The sequence below is a fragment of the Rutidosis leptorrhynchoides genome, chromosome 8 (assembly GCF_046630445.1).
Source record: "Rutidosis leptorrhynchoides isolate AG116_Rl617_1_P2 chromosome 8, CSIRO_AGI_Rlap_v1, whole genome shotgun sequence".
NCBI classification, from domain to species: Eukaryota; Viridiplantae; Streptophyta; class Magnoliopsida; order Asterales; family Asteraceae; genus Rutidosis; species Rutidosis leptorrhynchoides.
In genome coordinates, this window is record NC_092340.1 from 130458479 (window position 1) to 130477136 (window position 18658).

Genomic DNA, 18658 nt, shown 5'->3' on the forward strand with positions numbered 1-18658 from the left:
TTTGCCTTTTTAAATTCAGTTGGGGTAATTTCTATAACATCATCAGAATTCTCGTCGGAATCCGATTCATCGGAGAATTGGTAATCCTCCCAATATTTTGCTTCCTTGGCGGAAACACCATTGACCATAATTAACCTTGGTCGGTTGGTTGAGGATTTTCTTTTACTTAACCGTTTTATTATTTCCCCCACCGGTTCTATTTCCTCCTCCGGTTCCTCCTCTTCCGGTTCTGATTCTTCTTCCGGTTCTGATTCTTCTTCCGGTTCTTCTTCGGGAACTTGTGAATCAGTCCAATATATATTTGACTCTTCGTTATTATTAGGTGAGTCAATGGGATTTGTGCTAGAGGTAGACATCTATCACACAATATCAAACATGTTAAGAGATTAATATATCACATAATATATACATGTTAATAATATATAGTTTCCAACAAAAATGTTAAGCAATCATTTTTAAAGAAAACACGGTCGAAGTCCAGACTCACTAATGAATTCTAACAAACTCGATAAAACACACTAATGCAAATTTTCTGGTTCTCTAAGACCAACGCTCGGATACCAACTGAAATGTCCCGTTATTATTGATTAAAAACGTTCCATATTAATTGATTTCGTTGCGAGGTTTTGACCTCTATATGAGACGTTTTTCAAAGACTGCATTCATTTTTAAAACAAACCATAACCTTTATTTCATAAATAAAGGTTTAAAAAGCTTTACGTAGATTATCAAATAATGATAATCTAAAATATCATGTTTACACACGACCATTACATAATGGTTTACAATACAAATATGTTACATCGAAATCAGTTTCTTGAATGCAGTTTTTACACAATATCATACAAACATGGACTCCAAATCTTGTCCTTATTTTAGTATGCAACAGCGGAAGCTCTTAGTATTCACTTGAGAATAAATATGCTTTAAACGTCAACAAAAATGTTGGTGAGTTACAGGTTTAACCTATATATATCAAATCGTAACAATAGACCACAAGATTTCATATTTCAATACACATCCCATACATAGAGATAAAAATCATTCATATGGTGAACACCTGGTAACCGACATTAACAAGATGCATATATAAGAATATCCCCATCATTCCGGGACACCCTTCAGATATGATATAAATTTCAAAGTACTAAAGCATCTGGTACTTTGGATGGGGTTTGTTAGGACCAATAGATCTATCTTTAGGATTCGCGTCAATTAGGGTGTCTGTTCCCTAATTCTTAGATTACCAGACTTAATAAAAAGGGGCATATTCGATTTCGATAATTCAACCATAGAATGTAGTTTCACGTACTTGTGTCTATTTTGTAAATCATTTATAAAACCTGCATGTATTCTCATCCCAAAAATAATAGATTTTAAAAGTGGGACTATAACTCACTTTCACGGATTTTTACTTCGTCGGGAAGTAAGACTTGGCCACTGGTTGATTCACGAACCTATAACAATATATACATATATATCAAAGTATGTTCAAAATATATTTACAACACTTTTAATATATTTTGATGTTTTAAGTTTATTAAGTCAGCTGTCCTCGTTAGTAACCTACAACTAGTTGTCCACAGTTAGAAGTACATAAATAAATCAATAAATATTATCTTGAATCATTCCACGACCCAGTGTATACGTATCTCAGTATTGATCACAACTCAAACTATATATATTTTGGAATCACCCTCAACCATGTATAGCTAACTCCAACATTCACATATAGAGTGTCTATGGTTGTTCCGAAATATATATAGATGTGTCGACATGATAGGTCGAAACATTGTATACGTGTCTATGGTATCTCAAGATTATATAATATACAATACAAGTTGATTAAGTTATGGTTGGAATAGATTTATTACCAATTTTCACGTAGCTAAAATGAGAAAAATTATCCAATCTTGTTTTACCCATAACTTCTTCATTTTAAATCCGTTTTGAGTGAATCAAATTGCTATGGTTTCGTTGAACTCTATTTTATGAATCTAAACAGAAAAAGTATAGGTTTATAGTAGGAAAAATAAGTTACAAGTCATTTTTTTAAAGGTAGTCATTTAAGTCGAAAGAACGACGTCTAGATGACCATTTTAGAAAACATACTTCCACTTTGAGTTTAACCATAATTTTTGGATATAGTTTCATGTTCATAATAAAAATCATTTTCCCAGAATAACATATTTTAAATCAAAGTTTATCATAGTTTTTAATTAACTAACCCAAAACAGCCCGCGGTGTTACTACGACGGCGTAAATCCGGTTTTACGGTGTTTTTCGTGTTTCTAGGTTTTAAATCATTAAGTTAGCATATCATATAGATATAGAACATGTGTTTAGTTGATTTTAAAAGTCAAGTTAGAAGGATTAACTTTTATTTGCGAACAAGTTTAGAATTAACTAAACTATGTTCTAGTGATTACAAGTTTAAACCTTCGAATAAGATAGCTTTATATGTATGAATCGAATGATGTTATGAACATCATTACTACCTCAAGTTCCTTGGATAAACCTACTGGAAATGAGAAAAATAGATCTAGCATCAAAGGATCCTTGGATGGCTTGAAAGTTCTTGAAGCAGAATCATGACACGAAAACAATTTCAAGTAAGATTTCCACTCGAAATAAGATTGTTATAATTATAGAAATTGAATTAAAGTTTGAATATGATTATTACCTTGTATTAGAAAGATAACCTACTGTAAGTAACAAAGGTTTCTTGATCTTGGATGATTATTTGGAATGGATTTAGAAAACTTGGAAGTAAACTTGCAATCTTGGAAGTATTCTTGATTTTATGAAACTAGAACTTTTGGAATTTATGAAGAACACTTAGAACTTGAAGATAGAACTTGAGAGAGATCAATTAGATGAAGAAAATTGAAGAATGAAAGTGTTTGTAGGTGTTTTTGGTCATTGGTGTATGGATTAGATATAAAGGATATGTAATTTTGTTTTCATGTAAATAAGTCATGAATGATTACTCATATTTTTGTAATTTTATGAGATATTTTATGCTAGTTGCCAAATGATGGTTCCCACATGTGTTAGGTGACTCACATGGGCTGCTAAGAGCTGATCATTGGAGTGTATATACCAATAGTACATACATCTAAAAGCTGTATATTGTACGAGTACGAATACGGGTGCATACGAGTAGAATTGTTGATGAAACTGAACGAGGATGTAATTGTAAGCATTTTTGTTAAGTAGAAGTATTTTGATAAGTGTCTTGAAGTCTTTCAAAAGTGTATGAATACATATTAAAACACTACATGTATATACATTTTAACTGAGTCGTTAAGTCATCGTTAGTCGTTACATGTAAATGTTGTTTTGAAACCTTTAGGTTAACGATCTTGTTGAATGTTGTTAACCCATTATTTATTATAATGAATGAGATGTTAAATTGTTATATTATCATGATATTATGATATATAATATATCTTAGTATGATATATATACAGTTAAATATCATTACAACGATAATCGTTACATATATGTCTCGTTTCGAAATCATTAAGTTAGTAGTCTTATTTTTACATATGTATTTCATTGTTAATACACTTAATAATATATTTACTTATCATTTAACATAATTAACCAAGTGTATCAATATCTTAATATGATTCATATGTACCTAGTAAGACGTTGTTATAACGATAATCGTTATATATATCGTTTTCGAGTTTCTTAAATTAATAGTCTCATTTTTATGTATATAACTCATTGTTAAAATACCTAATGAGATACATACTTATAATAAAATCATGTTAACTATATATATAACCATATATATGTCATCGTATAGTTTTTACAAGTTTTAACGTTCGTGAATCACCGGTCAACTTGGGTGGTCAATTGTCTATATGAAACCTATTTCAATTAATCAAGTCTTAACAAGTTTTATTGCTTAACATGTTGGAAACACTTAATCATGTAAATAACAATTTCATTTAATATATATATAAACATGGAAAAGTTCGAGTCACTACAGAAGACCCCGTCGGGAAATACATCGGAATAGTCACTAACAATTGGCACATCATCGATGTGCTTCTCATCGGACTCGCCTTTCTTAACATGAGCAAGGATCGCAAAACAACCCTTACGGAGTAGTTTTCTAACTTTAATGCATGAAACGAGGTTGAGTCCGGTGCAACTCTTATCGCCATAGACGATCAAAGGTTCGCCGTTCTCGATAGGAATCCGGATTGCGTTAAGATCACAAAGGATGTGAGATTTCGTTTTGGCTAGCCAATTCATACCGATTATTACATCGAAGCTTCCTAGTTCCATGGGTATCAAGTCAATTTCAAACTCATTACCCAAAATGTTTAAAGTACACCCTCGGTAATATGTGTCGGCACTCAATAGTTTCCCGTTGGCCACTTCAATGGTATAAGTGGTATCTAATGGGAGTGGTGGAGTGCTAAAAGAATGAATCAAAGTCTTGGATACAAAGCATTTATCGGCACCCGAATCGAATAAACAAGTAACATAAGTGTTGTTGAGAAGAATCGTACCCGTGACTAATTCATTGTCATCTCGGGCTTCCTCAGTGTTGATGTTGAAAGCTAGGTCGCGTGTGTTGGGGTTATCTTTCTCTTCGGGCATGCATTTCTATAATGGCCCGTTTGGCCACATTCGTAACAAGTGCCCGTTTTTGGTGCATTGGACCGCTTTCGAGCGATGGGGGTGACACTTTTACACTCATTGGCCTTATGACCAACTCCTTGGCACCGATGGCAAATTAGCTTGCCACATTCACCAAAGTGATGTTTGTTGCATTTGTTGCAAAGAGGTAGGTTTCCGGCATAACCCTTCTTGCCGTCGGAGGTGTAAGGCTTCTTGGCAAAGTTGTTGTTGCTTGATTGGGGGGTTTCCCACTTTCTTTTGTTGTTACCCAACTTATCCTCGGCTTTAGGTGCCGGCACTACAATTTCGTCCACCGTTTCTATCATCTTGCGGGCCATGTTCAAAGCTTCTTGATGATTATTGGGTTTGGATGACATTACCCCGTGTTTGATGCTCTTTGGGAGACCATCCATGTAAAGTTCAACCCTTAAAGCTTGGGGGTTCACAAGGTTTGGGCACATCAAGGCTAGTTCGGAAAATCGTTGATTATAAGCCTTGAGATCGTTTCCGACCGCTTTCAAAGTTCTTAGCTCTTGTTCGATCCTTCGGGTTTCTTCGCGAGGGAAATATTCGACGATCATCTTTTCCCTTAAGTCGGCCCAAGAGAGGGCGTGAGCTTCATCGGTACCCACCGATTGTACATAGGTGTTCCACCATGTGAGGGCGACACCGGCGAAAGTGTGAGTGGAGTATTTGACCTTATATTGGTCCCGACAACCGCTTATGCTAAAGACGGCCTCCGTTTGTTCGAACCATCGAGTGAGAGTAACCGGTCCCCCGGTCCCATCAAAAGTATGAGGTTTACACCCCCATGAAGGCTTTATAGGAGCATCCCTCGCTTGAGTTACCGGCTCCTTGATTGTTGTTATTGTGGTTGTTGTTATTGTTGTTGTTGGAGGAGTGACCGGCCATGGCCGCATCCACGGTGGTGGCTATCATTCGTTGTAGAGCTTGTTCAGGAGTCTCATGGCGTGGCACACGGCGAGGAGGCATTGTTCCTTCAAAACACAAGAATACCGTTGATTAGTATTTTTAATAATACTAACCATGATATGGAATAAGGATAGAGAGAAATTTTCCTTGACTCGCCTTAAATTCTTTATGCCATAATGTCGGAACGTTCATATGAGTCACCGTAATATAATCCCGGAAATTATATTACCCTAATTCATATGTGCATTCGACACTATTTCATATAGTCAAGGTGGCGCGTCAATTAAATCAAGTAACGTGAGATTAAGATTGAATAAGAATCAGATATGATAGGAGAGTTCGAGTATAATGCACTAATAGTCAAGTAATTCCTACTTCAAGTCTATATGCCAGTTGTAGTCTAGACTCACTAATGTACCCTATGACTTGGGGTTGACACCAATGAACTCTAAATCCCTACAACCAACGATCTCATACGATCTGTAGCGACCCGACAAAATCGTCATTGACGGCGCCGGCTACTTAGGTCCCATTACGTGGTCATAAGTCTTTAAAATGACGTTTGACCGAAAATATGTCGCATTCATTTCAAAAGTTAAGATTTGTTCCCAAGTTTACAAGAATCGTTCATCCAAAAGTTACGTTACAAAGTTATAAGTACAATTGAAATCTATGCGACACGAGTTACAAGTTGCCAAAAGATGCTCCATGTATGCATGTATATACTCGACATCCAAGAAAGTATCAAAAGAAATGAGCGGAAGCGTGTATCACAAAACGTTCAAGGACCTGAAAAAAACATAGAAATCTGTCAACGAAAACGTTAGTGAAATCATAGGTTTAAGTAAGTAAGTACAAGTGAACTACAAGATTTTTAACATTGATATAATAGTAATACATTCCAAAAGTTTGTTTCACGAGCACCCAATTATCAATGCTTAACATTCCTTCCATAGAACCCCATCACAATAGTGTTAGAGCATACACTGTTTCTCGAAAATATATTTCATTCGTAAACGGTAGCGAACCGTTTGAATGAGGGTTTGTCAAACCCATATGGCCATATAACATAAGTTCTCGCTTACACCCGGAAAGTGTAACTAATGATAATCGAATTGAGGATTTTTGTTCAAACTCGTATGTAGAATGTTTGTTTTCCTGTACTTGTGTTCACTTAGTAAAAAGAAACGTTTATGTTTTCTCATCCCAAATTTAAGTTCAAAAGAGTAAAAGTGGGACTATGATCTCACCTTGTGTACACGAGTAATAAGTACTTCAACAAGTAACGTGTGCAAAGAACAATGCTAGTCTTGACCTAAACAAATAGGTCGTATCAATAACGGTAAACACGATAGGTCAAAGATGTTCAATTAGTCCTATGGCTCGTTACGACTCGATTATGTAGCATGTGAATCAAATTGTCCAAGTTTCATGCAAGATACAAGTATAGAAACAAGTTAGAAAGATTGCATAATCATTTGGTTAAGTTTGACAAAAAGTCAAACTTTGGTCGGTCAAAGTCAACGAAAAAGTCAACACGTTCGGGTCGGGTCCCGAACTATTTTTTCTGAGGTTTTTATTCATATATAAGCATGTTAGAACAAGTCTCATGTGAATCGGAGGTCCATAGCGTGCCAAACATTTTTCGTATATTGGACAAGGTGGTCAGAGGTTGGACAGGCCTTATGTCGCGCCGCGACAAAGGCTGGCCGCGCCGCGGCATTACACGCGAGCTGGTACCTGGCCAGTTTCAGTTTTCTAAGTCTCAAACCAAAATTTAAACAAACATAAAACACAAATCGTAAACACTTAGAACTCGTATCTTATATCGTTAAAAAGGTAATTTGACAAGGAACACGACTAAGCACATTTCAACAACCAAAAACATCATTTGCAATAACCAACTTTTCAAATCAAAAGATCAATCAATACACACATTTAATGCTTCAAATTTTACAAGAGCACATTTATGATTCGGGCATTTAATGCATACATAAAACATGCCGTTTTGTAGATAATCAAGCATACAATACAACTAACCACTTACTAACAATAATTCATGGCATTCAATGCATCAAATATTCATTTCAAGCTTATCAAACCCTAACCCAAATTCACCAAAATCACTAATCAAGTTTATGGAGTTTTCTCAAGCAACCTACTCATCAAATTGAAGCTAGTGATACTAGGAACACATTTAATACTTGCACTTTAACATATTAACGACATTTAAGCAACCAAATCATCAATCAAACATACCAAACTTTCAAGTTCATGCTAGTTACCAAAAATAACAAGATCGAACATATAAATCATATATTCATGTTAGACTTGAGCCATAGACACTAATTAACAACTTTATAAGTTAAAAACATCAAGAACACAAAATCTAGTGATTTTAGAAGGTTACCCAAATGTAATGAAATCGGTATGGAATCGAAGAGGAAGTTGCAAGGATTCCAAATATATAATTTGTTTTGATTGAAGCTTGCTTGAACGAATTTAGATGATGATTTCTTGGATTGGAGATTGAGATAAAGTTTGAAAGTATTTAATGAAAATGGAAAATGAAATGAAAAAGAAAAATGGGGAGGTGGGGTTGACTAGTCAAAAGCTAGTCACCTCTTTGGCACTTTGGCGAAACTAGTCCCTCGAGTTCGGTTGCGGATGCGTGAATTACCTAAACGAGATATTTTTAAAACACGTATTAACGGAAGATGTTATAAACATATAACGGAATTTAAATAATTAAACGGAAAAGTAAACGTAAAAAAGCGGGATGTTACAATGGGTGCATAGAACAACACCTAAATCAAGCACTGGTGAGACTCTGTTCAGTTTAGTATATGGGTCAGAAGCTGTTGTACCCCCAGAGATTGGGGTACCAACGTTCCGCGTACAGAATTTTGATGAGCAAAACAACTCAGAAGCTTTGCGGGAAAATCTTAATTTGCTAGAAGAACGCAGACTCTCTGCGGCGATTAACGAAGCTAACAATAAGCAGAAAATCGCAACGTACTATAATCAGCATGTGCGGTCGAGCTCTTATAAGTGCGGTGACCTAGTTTGGCGTCAGAATGACGCAAGTCATGCGAAAGATACTGGGAAATTGGGCCCCCGTTAGTGGGAACAAGCAACACCGGGGCATACCATCTCGCGACACTAGATGGAAAACCTGTGAAGCGCACTTGGCACACGACGTCGTTGAAAAAATGTTACATGTAGCTGGTTGGACCTGATCACCCCAATATTTTTTAGCGCATTATTTTTTCTCTATATGTAATTTACGTCCGTTTGGATGTGTCGCGGTTGTAATCATGATTAATGCCAATTATTATATTTACTCGCACATACTTTTTCTATATATATATGTTATTTTGTATGCAGTTCCTGCCTACTTAAGGGGTGTCCTCTAGCCCCCGCGCGGCAGAAGCCTGTTTGGTTACAAGGATAGACATAAACGGCAGGTAAAGGGAATTGGTTTTCCCCTAACCAAGCGCCACGCAGACTAGATGGCTGCCAATTCGACTTAAAAATACGAGCATTGGTTTGCTCGTGCGTAATTACTCTCGCATTGGTTTGCTTGAGGAACTCTTAAGTATAAAAGCATTGGTTTGTTTTTAGTTGCGTTGCTTACTATACAGCAAAAGTACACCTCTAGCACATGACAAAGCAAGAACGCAGTAGCTTTTGAGTCTAAAATACTAAGGGTAAACTTGCTAAAGTATTGGTTTTTTTTACGCAGCACCCGTGTATGCGCATAAGTTTTGGTTAACTTACGCGCATAGGCATGCGGTATACATTTTGTTTTGATTCGCGATATACAAACAATATAGCAAAGACGCATGCAAAAGATACAAATATAATTTACATATCACAAATTCATAATGTTCCATCACCCTAAACGTCTGCCCAACAAGGGAATTAGGGCTCCACAAACAAAAAAACAATAATTACAATTGCCTGCCTAAGCATAGGACTTACGGCTCAAACTATGAGCTAATTGTTCAGATTACAATTCCTCCTTGAGGAAGTTATCGAGCGACATATTCGGATCCGCAGCAAACTCATTCAGTAAGGGGATTGGGATGGACTGGATGGCATGTTCCGCTTCAAGGAGCACCACGGCTGTACCCTCCTTCAAATGCTTCTGCACAACTTCAGGGTACGGTGGCATAAGGTCGCAGCCTTTAATCACTTCCAACATCAACTTATTGCGGTCATGCTCCTTCACCGCATCAACATAAGCGTTGAACTTTTCAGATACGGGTTCCGAATCCATCACCTTTTGATAATGGTTGGAAGGGAGGTGCGGAGCTTCAACAAGTCTGCCTCTGCCAGCTCGTGGCAGGCCACCAGGTCATCCTTTTCCCTGAGCACCTTGTCAAGCTCTGCCCGCAGACGCTCAGTCTCACCCTTTTCCTGATCAACTGCCCCCACCAGCTCGCGGTTTTTCTTCCTTTCCTCAATGAGTGCGGTTTTTGTCTCAGCCGCAGTCGCCTCCGCAGCTTTACGCGCCTCTTCCGTGTCTTCCTTATCTTTCCTCACTTGATCAACACCTGCCTGCAGCAGACCAAGCTCAGTCTCCTTTCGCAATGCCACTTGGTATAAATTGTTGGAGCGATTGGCGTAATCCGCAAACATGCCAAAGAACACAAGGACATTTTGAATAATGGCGTCATGCGCTTGGCGGAAGGGTAGTGCGGAGAGTTGGTTCCAGAATTCCGATGGAAAGATTTGCTGCATGAAGGCGGACTGTTCTGCAGCATTTTCGGTGGATGACTGGGTGAGCTTTGCCAGGTTTTCCAAGTGGAAGCTACCGAGTGGTGGCTTTGGTGTGGAATCGGAGTCCAGATGTATCACCTTATCTTTTGACGTGGCGATGGCTTCGAGGTCAGGATTTCCTCACGGCGGCGTCTGATGCGTCTCCTCAATATGCTCAGCGAGTTCGTGATTCGTTAGCACCGAGTAAATAATTGTGCAGCATTTAAACAAAAAAGGCGCTTACCAGTAATTGGGGGAGGCAGATCTGCGGACGCCTTCTCCACGGGGACAAAGTTGTCGTTCCGCATGTCCTCCCTTTGTTTCGGAGTCAGTTTTTTCTTCTTTTGTTTCGTCTGAGGCGTGTCGGCTGTCTTAAGCTTGTTAGCTGAGGTAGCGGGTGCGAACACCTCGTTCTCGCCGGTTTTTTCTTGTTCCATCTGTTCATTGACATTTTTCTTGCGAAATGAGATATCCGCAATCTCCTCCGCAGTAAGCACTCTCTTCATCTTCATCTCTGCAAACATACGCGCACAGTTAGAACATATAAATATGCAGCAGCGGTTATATATTCACATGCATTTGTACTATTCCTACCTTGCCATTCGGCGCGATTATGGCTGGACGCATGTTCTCCCATAGCCAGTGTGCGAAAATATTTCCTAACAGCAGCATAACGTTCCCATATGATCGGTGCACAAGCTGTGCGTTAGTGCACTCCTCCAACAGTTTCTTTCCTCATCATCAAGGACGGAGGTCTTGTTTACATCTTTTGCCACGCTTTCGCACCAAATAAACGTTTGCGGAAAGTTGGCTCCAACAACTGATTGGTCGATGAGAAAGAAAGTTTCTTTCCAATGACCAGCATTCGATTTGGGGGTTTTGGTAAAATTTTTCCGGGCAAAGAAGGTGAACCAGGACTTATGGTGGGTGGCTAGGCGATATAGATGGCAGCACATCTTCACTAGTGGTACCTTGTCTAGCGAGGGGTGGCACCGGATTGTACTGTTTTAACGGCGGGTATTGTTTAACTAATGAATCTATATGCTTCTGCTCTATTATCGATACTACGCTATCTACAAAAGTCTCATTTGCTTTTGTCATTTTCTAAGAGTAATCGAAGAATAACTAACCTTTTATGGCTTGTCGGAGTACACGGGATTTGATCGGAGTTGATTTAGCGGAGTATTGGAGATGATTTGGGCAGAAGGATAGTAATGAGGGTGAATCACGTCTATTTATAGTGAGGTATTGGTGTAGTGGGGTGAAACGGTTTCATCGTAGACGTACACGTGTCTGAATCCGATGGTGGACGTTTTTGCTCGCGCGTGGGTTTTTGTTTACAGTACTCAATATTGAGCGAGTGACCCACAGGCGCCTGCTCACTGTCACTTTATGTCTTGTCAGCCGAATGGGCTTCTGTGACAGTGACAGGCATTTAATGCCCTCGAGCCGCGTGCGGAAAATTTATGTCGGGCGTTTTCTTTTTTCTTTTTCTTATTTGCTTAATAGTTTGATATCATATGTCTTGCGTCACATAACATCAAACTGAGGGGACATAATGATACCACAACCTGCATGCGCACACTATACGTATGCAGGAAAACACTAGTATGCGTATGCTATCTTTGCGGTATGCTGTAACGTATTGAATACTTTTGCTCCCGGTATGGTGGTTACTTGGCTATCAAGTCTGAACATCTTTTCGATAATTACATCCGAGATTCAGGTGAGTTTGTTATGGAAGGGATTGCCATTATCTTAGACGGTTCTAGAACTAGGGTTTGCCTATATGTACTAACCCTAATTATCATTCTACGACATACCACGTTACGTAATCAACACATCTCACGTAGCAATTGCCATCTCTCATCTTCTAGGGTTAACAGGTTAGTTTCCTTACAACTGTTGCCTACGACCCTACTTAGGGCCTTCCGATCGACGGCCGACATCGAAGGTGGACTTAATCGCTTAGCCACCCCGCCGACATCATCATGTCGGCCAGGGTTATTCACGGTAGTCGGACCGGAGAGCTAAGTTCTAAGATCCTTAAACCTCTTTAAACCTCTTTAAACATATTGAGTGTGCGTATTGACCTCTTGGAAAATATATGCACGATCATTTGTGTATTAGTATATGGAGTAATTTGCTAATGAAAGTTGTATTAGTTCTTAACAATAATAGTGTAAAGTATTTGTTATCCAAGCTACTTTTGTGATTAAGAACCAAAGATTAAAATTAGCAGTTGATTCAATCTGATGACTTGAAATCATGTTCAGAATTTTTTTAATACGGGTATAACAAAAATTGGTAAATTGAGTAATTTAACATATTGTTGTCTCCAATTACATTCACAAAAGAATAAATATTGCGGAACAAAATACTGAATAAGGTTTCACTAACAATGCGACGTAATATCGAATTGGGTACGAAAAAGACTTGCAAGCATAGCTTTAAGTCTTCTTAGGTCGAAACCTGAACAAAAAACAAGGTCTCTGAACCTTTATTTATTACCAAATTCCTACGGTATTTAAAAATGATAAAATAAACTGCTACGATGAATCCGTACTAGTAGCTCCTTCTAGTTTGCCTGAACGTGATTCCGACAAACTGAGTTCACTGCCACTGTGAAATCTGTACTGACTGCTGCTGAGAATTCGAGATATAAACGTTATAAACTTCATTGTGTAAACATTTAACACGCAACTGCAAGTTACATCTAACATTGTAACAACTTGCCTTTCAAAAAAAAAAAAAAAAAAAAAAAAAAAAAATAGAAAACTTGAGTTAACTTTAATTATATTATATTACTCCATGTTGTATTACTAATATGCCCCTGTGAACAGTAATGTTTATTGATGTATACGCAGGGTCTTTTTCCCAGTGAAACGGGGCCTATGCACCCCTTGTTAGATGCTATTTATCTGTTTTGATTCATGATTAAGAATTAAGATGTATACCTCTTTAGGCGATGAGTTGTCCATATTCAAGTCTGCACTTGAGGTTGAAGCTGCAAGTTTCATGGTTAGAAACTGAAAAGATAACAGTAATTAAATCAGCTACTTTTTTATTGTAATTAAAAATGGACACCCATAAATAAAAATAAAAAGAAAAAGAAAACTTTACCTCAACATCTCTTTGAAGGCTTTGAACATAAGTAATGATTTCATCGAGTATTGCAGCCTTGTTGGTCAAGTTGTTGCACCCTGGAACCAAATCTTGCAAACGTTGCATTTTCTTTTTTATTTTTTCTCTTCTAGCCTATATCATCACATGTATATAAATACTAATTGAGTATTAATTAAACAACATTAGAACATGATATAAGAATGAGTATTTGGTAACTCACTCTTTCAGCTAAGCTATGTCTATCAGTTGCTTGACCACGTCGAGCCCTCACATGAACGTAATCACACTTCGGAAACATTTTTGGCTTTAAATTTGCATCGCGAGTGTTTCTCTTAGCTTTCGGTGGTTCAACTAGTCCCGAATCACATTCACCACTCTGCTTCAGAGATTCCAATAACATCAATCTAAATACCACATTAAATTCTTCCCGGTTCAAATTTTACCCGATAAGGGCGAGTATTTTTACGGCCTAACTAGGTTATTTTGTGAGCGGTTTCGACCTTTTCCATAGCAATATGCTATCTTGTGATGTTTTCAATGGTTTTAATAGTTATATTTCTTATTAAAACTTATAATAATCGTCGGTGGCGGAAGATAGTGTAATGTTGCGGGGTATTTTTGCCCCCTAGATTTTTTAATATAAATTTACTCTATTTTTGTTTTTTTTAGACTTGTTATGTTTAAAATATAAGGTTTTTTTTTCGGTTTTTATCCCTCGTCACTAGTTTTACCTCTTTCTTGTCGAGTTCAAATTCCACCACTGATTTTGATAATATAGTTTTAATAGTTCTACTTTCAATTAAGTCACATTGTTACAGCTATGTTTGTTGAAATAATCATAACCATTTATATTTAAATAAGTACAATACAGTTTATTAAGTATTTGCTTGCTATTTATTTCAAAAATAAATAAAATTGGACAAACCTCAAGCTTTCTTTTGTTGAAACTCTGATATTCTTCAATAACAGTCGTTACATTCGATAACTCATCAACCGAAGAACTCGATAAGTTAGTAAACGAACTTCCAACGAAATCAGAGCATTCAAAACTTTCAAACATGAGAGGATCAGATTCAAATGACCATTCAAATCTCGGTTCAACGTTCATCGTACCATGTTGGATTTGAGAATGCATTTGATGGTGTGAAGGTGGAGACTGATGTAGGATGTGCAATATTTCCTGCATTGTAGTAATAACAGTCTCTAGTTGTTTTCGATATTATGAGTTTACAAAATGTGGTTGAAATTGTATGTTGGTTTGATCTAAAACAGAAGAGATTCATTATATAGAGCGATGCAACAACAAACGGACGAATGGGTGCCATGACCATGAACGGCGCTGGTTGGGACCACACGAAATGGTTTTAACCGACGTTGTTCAAATCGTTATCATAATGTGGTTCTATATATATGATGGAATGGAATATTTATTTCAATTCTCAGGCAAGGTCTAATAACTTGATTTCAGGACCAAATAAGTATTAGTGTCGTGTTGGAATTTTCTTGCTGTATATGTACAAGCTGTACTTGAATGCTTTTTTTTTTCTTTTTCTTTCTTGTTGTTTAGTCATTGAGTTGATTTTGACACTTCATAAACAAGCATTAAGCAGTACTAAGTTTGTTTGTTGTTTTTACGGTATATAACGGCACTGCAGGATATTGGGGCGTGCGATAAGGCTGGATATTGGAGCATGCAAGGTGCAACCGCACAAGGCCGATATCCAAAAGGGCCCAAAAAATATAGGTCATCATTACATATCTAAATCTATTTGATTTGATATTACGTTTTCTTCAAATGTTATTTTGATTGATGCTAATATTACAATGTTTTTAGTATTATTTAACTTATTATTATCATATATGAAATGAAATATAAAATACTTTCGCATATGAAAGGTCCATTTTTGTGTATTGAACAGGGCTCACAAAAGTGAAAGACGATCTTGTATAACGATTGTTGATTAAGGTTATATTTTGTTTTATGTTTATCGGCAGTACTATTTTAATCATTAAATATGTTTTCATTAATATTATGTTTTTTTTACATGAAAAAATAAAACAATAAATCGTAGCTAGCAGTTCGAATGGTAATTGAGCTGCTTCCCTAGTATATATATAAAAAATAAATAAATAAATAAATAAATAATAAATTGAGCTACTCTTATTTTTAGTATATAAAAATGGTGATTGATTAATATATAGTTATTTTTTAATAACAGCAGTTTAAGATTATTTATGGGGACTAAATCACCCACACAATCATTTTCCGCAGTTGCATAATTCACTCTCAACTGCTACAATGAAGGAAACTCAGCCCAATCCGAGGGCATGATCGGTAAACACCCCCCCCCCCCCCCCACACACACAAACCACCACCACCATCCTCGTTGCTCCGTATTAGTAATTTTTATTGATTAATCGAACTTGCTTACTAAATAAACTCATAGTTTATGAAATGAGAAAATATATTATATCCTCAATATAATTATCTATCATATATATATCATATAAGGGTTAAGACTACCAAATAGCTATATACCTTTTTTTTTTCCTTCCAACGTAGGCTATATACCCAGAAAAATACTATTGTTGACTATGTGTTTTGAAAAAATGTGTTAATGTAAACTAACTTAACTTATTAACCTGATAAAGTGTGTTATGATGACTTGATAATGGTGTTTTTCTAAATTCGGGCAGAGTGGCGGCTGAGCTACGGTGGTTGGTGGCGGAAGTACCTCAAAACTGCAAATTAAGACATCAAAATTTGCAGAAACAAACCTTGAGTGATTTCTAACAATTCTCCATTTTTAGTTTTCAGAAAACGATCTCAAAACACAAACAAAATCGATTTCAGTTTGGGTTTTTTTGAACTAAAAAACACCGATTGAGAAGTGATTTGCTAAAAGTATTAATGCAAAGTTGATTGAATTCATCTTGTGCAACTATTTGGAATGTTTCAAGTCCTAATTCGCTAAATCAAGTTCTAATTTTTGAGTTAAAGTTTAGGAGAAAAAGTCAACCATCTGATTTATGATCGAATTCGAAGTTTAGATGATGCTTCAGATCTGGTTGTTGATTTTCGAGCATTAGAAATTAAATTTGGAGCAAGTTTCATCAATGGCAGTTTGAATATTCATCAACGATTCTTCTAATGAAGATGAATATGAAGATGAAGATGGAGGTAACCGATCAAGCATGTAACCGGTCACCTTTTGTTTACATCAACACACTTTTTCAAAGTACATAACCAACAATAATATTTTTCTGAGTATATACCTTACATTGAAAGAAAAAAAAGTATATAGCTATTTGGTAGTCTTAACCCTATAATTTATTGTTCCTTTTTAGTTAATTTATAACTATAAGATTCAACTATTTTGCCAAACACTTATAACATAAAAAGTTCTAGTTTACAGCTTAAAAAATAGGCTCTAACTCCAAATACTTTTAGCAAACACACCAATTGTACAATATAATGCATGGTGTGTGTGATGACCCGTCCAAATCCATATGAACGAATACATCATTCATCGATTTCATTGCGAGGTATTTGACCTCTATATGATACGTTTTACAAACATTGCATTCTTTTGAAAAGGCACACCATAACTGAATATTTAAATCCAAGGTTTTCGACATCTGATAATTTCTACATATAGACAATCACCATAAATAATGGTTTACAATAATACTCCCGTTGACAATAAAGTCAAAATATGATACATGGTGATGATTTTGTGAATGCAACGTTTTCTCGAATAAAGCATGTATGACTCCATGCACATAGCTTGTATAACATATAAGCAAACAGCGGAAGACTTCTAGGGAACCTGAGAATAAACATGCTAACAAATGTCAACACAAAGGTTGGTGAGTTCATAGTTTTAATGTTTCGCATAATCTGTATATAAAGGTGGATCACAAGATTTCAGTTGTTTCATCCTGAAACGTTTATCAAAAATATTCTACAAGATTGAGCACCCTGGTAACTAAACTTAACGTATATATAATAAGTACCTCGGTTTTAACATACATGCAACCAACATGTACAATACACGCAAACCAGCGTGTACTAAACTCAAATAGCATACGTCCGCTTTATAGTTCAGGCTAGGGTCTCTATACCCGGAACGGACGGGGATGTCAAGCCCTATGGATCCATATACAACTATTTACGCCCACCAGTTCTTATAATAGTTACCAAAGCTAAGGGATTTTCGGTTCAAACTCAGTGTAGAATTTAGTATGTACTTGTATCCATTGCGTTTAAAATAAAGTGCATGTATTCTCAGCCCAAAAATATAGAATGCAAAAGCAATTAAAAAGGGATCTATAAACTCACCTTAGCAGCACATAAAGTATTTCACCAGAATGTGGCCGAAACTCGGAATACCAAATAACCGTAGATCTCAACCTAGAGAACATATGTTGGTCAATAAATGTCTATCAAGCTAGGTCAGGTCATAGTGTTTCACAATCCTAATGCTCGAGATCGACATACAAAAGTTATCAAAAGTCATTTCAAAAAGTCAATCTGACTCAATACTATAGTTGAATGATCATGGCAATCGAAACATTTTAACATTTCACATAGTTTCTCAATTCTTTTAAATTAGACTATAGTTTTTATAAGGCTTTAAAATATGATAAAACAGTCAATTTTGATAATTGTTCAACAAAACGAGACGTGCCTTATATAAGGATTCATTTACTCGGCTGGTAATATTTAAAAATTCACTTTATCAATCTCATAAACAAGTTGTTTAAATCTTAATTGCAGATTCAAAAGCAATTTCAATTAACGTCAATCATAATTCAGTTGATCATATCTTTTAATTCGTTCATCGAAATTACGCGATTTCTAAATGAAACGTTATTGATTTTTCGCCAGCTTTCCAATAACATGCATATCATATACTTTTTATCAGTAGTATATGTATTAAATTCGTGATTCATCATAAACTATCTAACGACGAAAATTAGCATACAAGCATGCATAAACATATATACTCGAGCACTAGACATGTATACACTATTTATATATAAAAAATAAGATATGAATGCTCACGTATCAATATTGTGATTCAATATTGCAGGAAAGTACGTAGACGCAACAGAGATGATAAACACTAGGTTTGACTTGCGAACAATACCCATGAACATTACACATAACCTCCATAGCTATAACTCA

General features: G+C 36.3%; 1 protein-coding gene across 4 annotated transcripts; it reads right to left on the minus strand.

Moving 5' to 3' along the window:
- Nucleotides 1-12678: 12678 nt before the first annotated feature.
- LOC139864898 (transcription factor bHLH79-like) lies at nt 12679-14708 on the minus strand. 4 transcript variants are annotated; one of them, XM_071853461.1, is made up of 5 exons: nt 14393-14708; nt 13688-13843; nt 13465-13599; nt 13299-13348; nt 12679-12984 (listed from the first exon to the last, which is right to left on the minus strand). In XM_071853461.1, exons 1-4 carry the CDS (start codon nt 14651-14653, stop codon nt 13325-13327), a joined length of 576 nt encoding a protein of 191 aa, XP_071709562.1. In that variant the 5' UTR covers nt 14654-14708; the 3' UTR covers nt 12679-12984; nt 13299-13324. The 4 variants fall into 4 exon arrangements, with proteins under 4 accessions (XP_071709562.1, XP_071709563.1, XP_071709561.1 ...); XM_071853462.1 differs by having other exon boundaries at nt 12679-12987; XM_071853460.1 differs by having other exon boundaries at nt 13299-13370.
- Between the last annotated feature and the right edge of the window lie 3950 nt (nt 14709-18658).

Coding starts and splice junctions, on each gene's coding strand:
- LOC139864898 (XM_071853459.1), bottom strand. CDS start 14,653: ATGCAGGAAATATTGCACATCCTACATCAGTCTCCACCTTCACACCAT. Junction 13,600..13,687: donor GACATAGCTTAGCTGAAAGA/GTGAGTTACCAA, acceptor GTGATGATATAG/GCTAGAAGAGAAAAAATAAA. Junction 13,371..13,464: donor GCCTTCAAAGAGATGTTGAG/GTAAAGTTTTCT, acceptor TTATCTTTTCAG/TTTCTAACCATGAAACTTGC.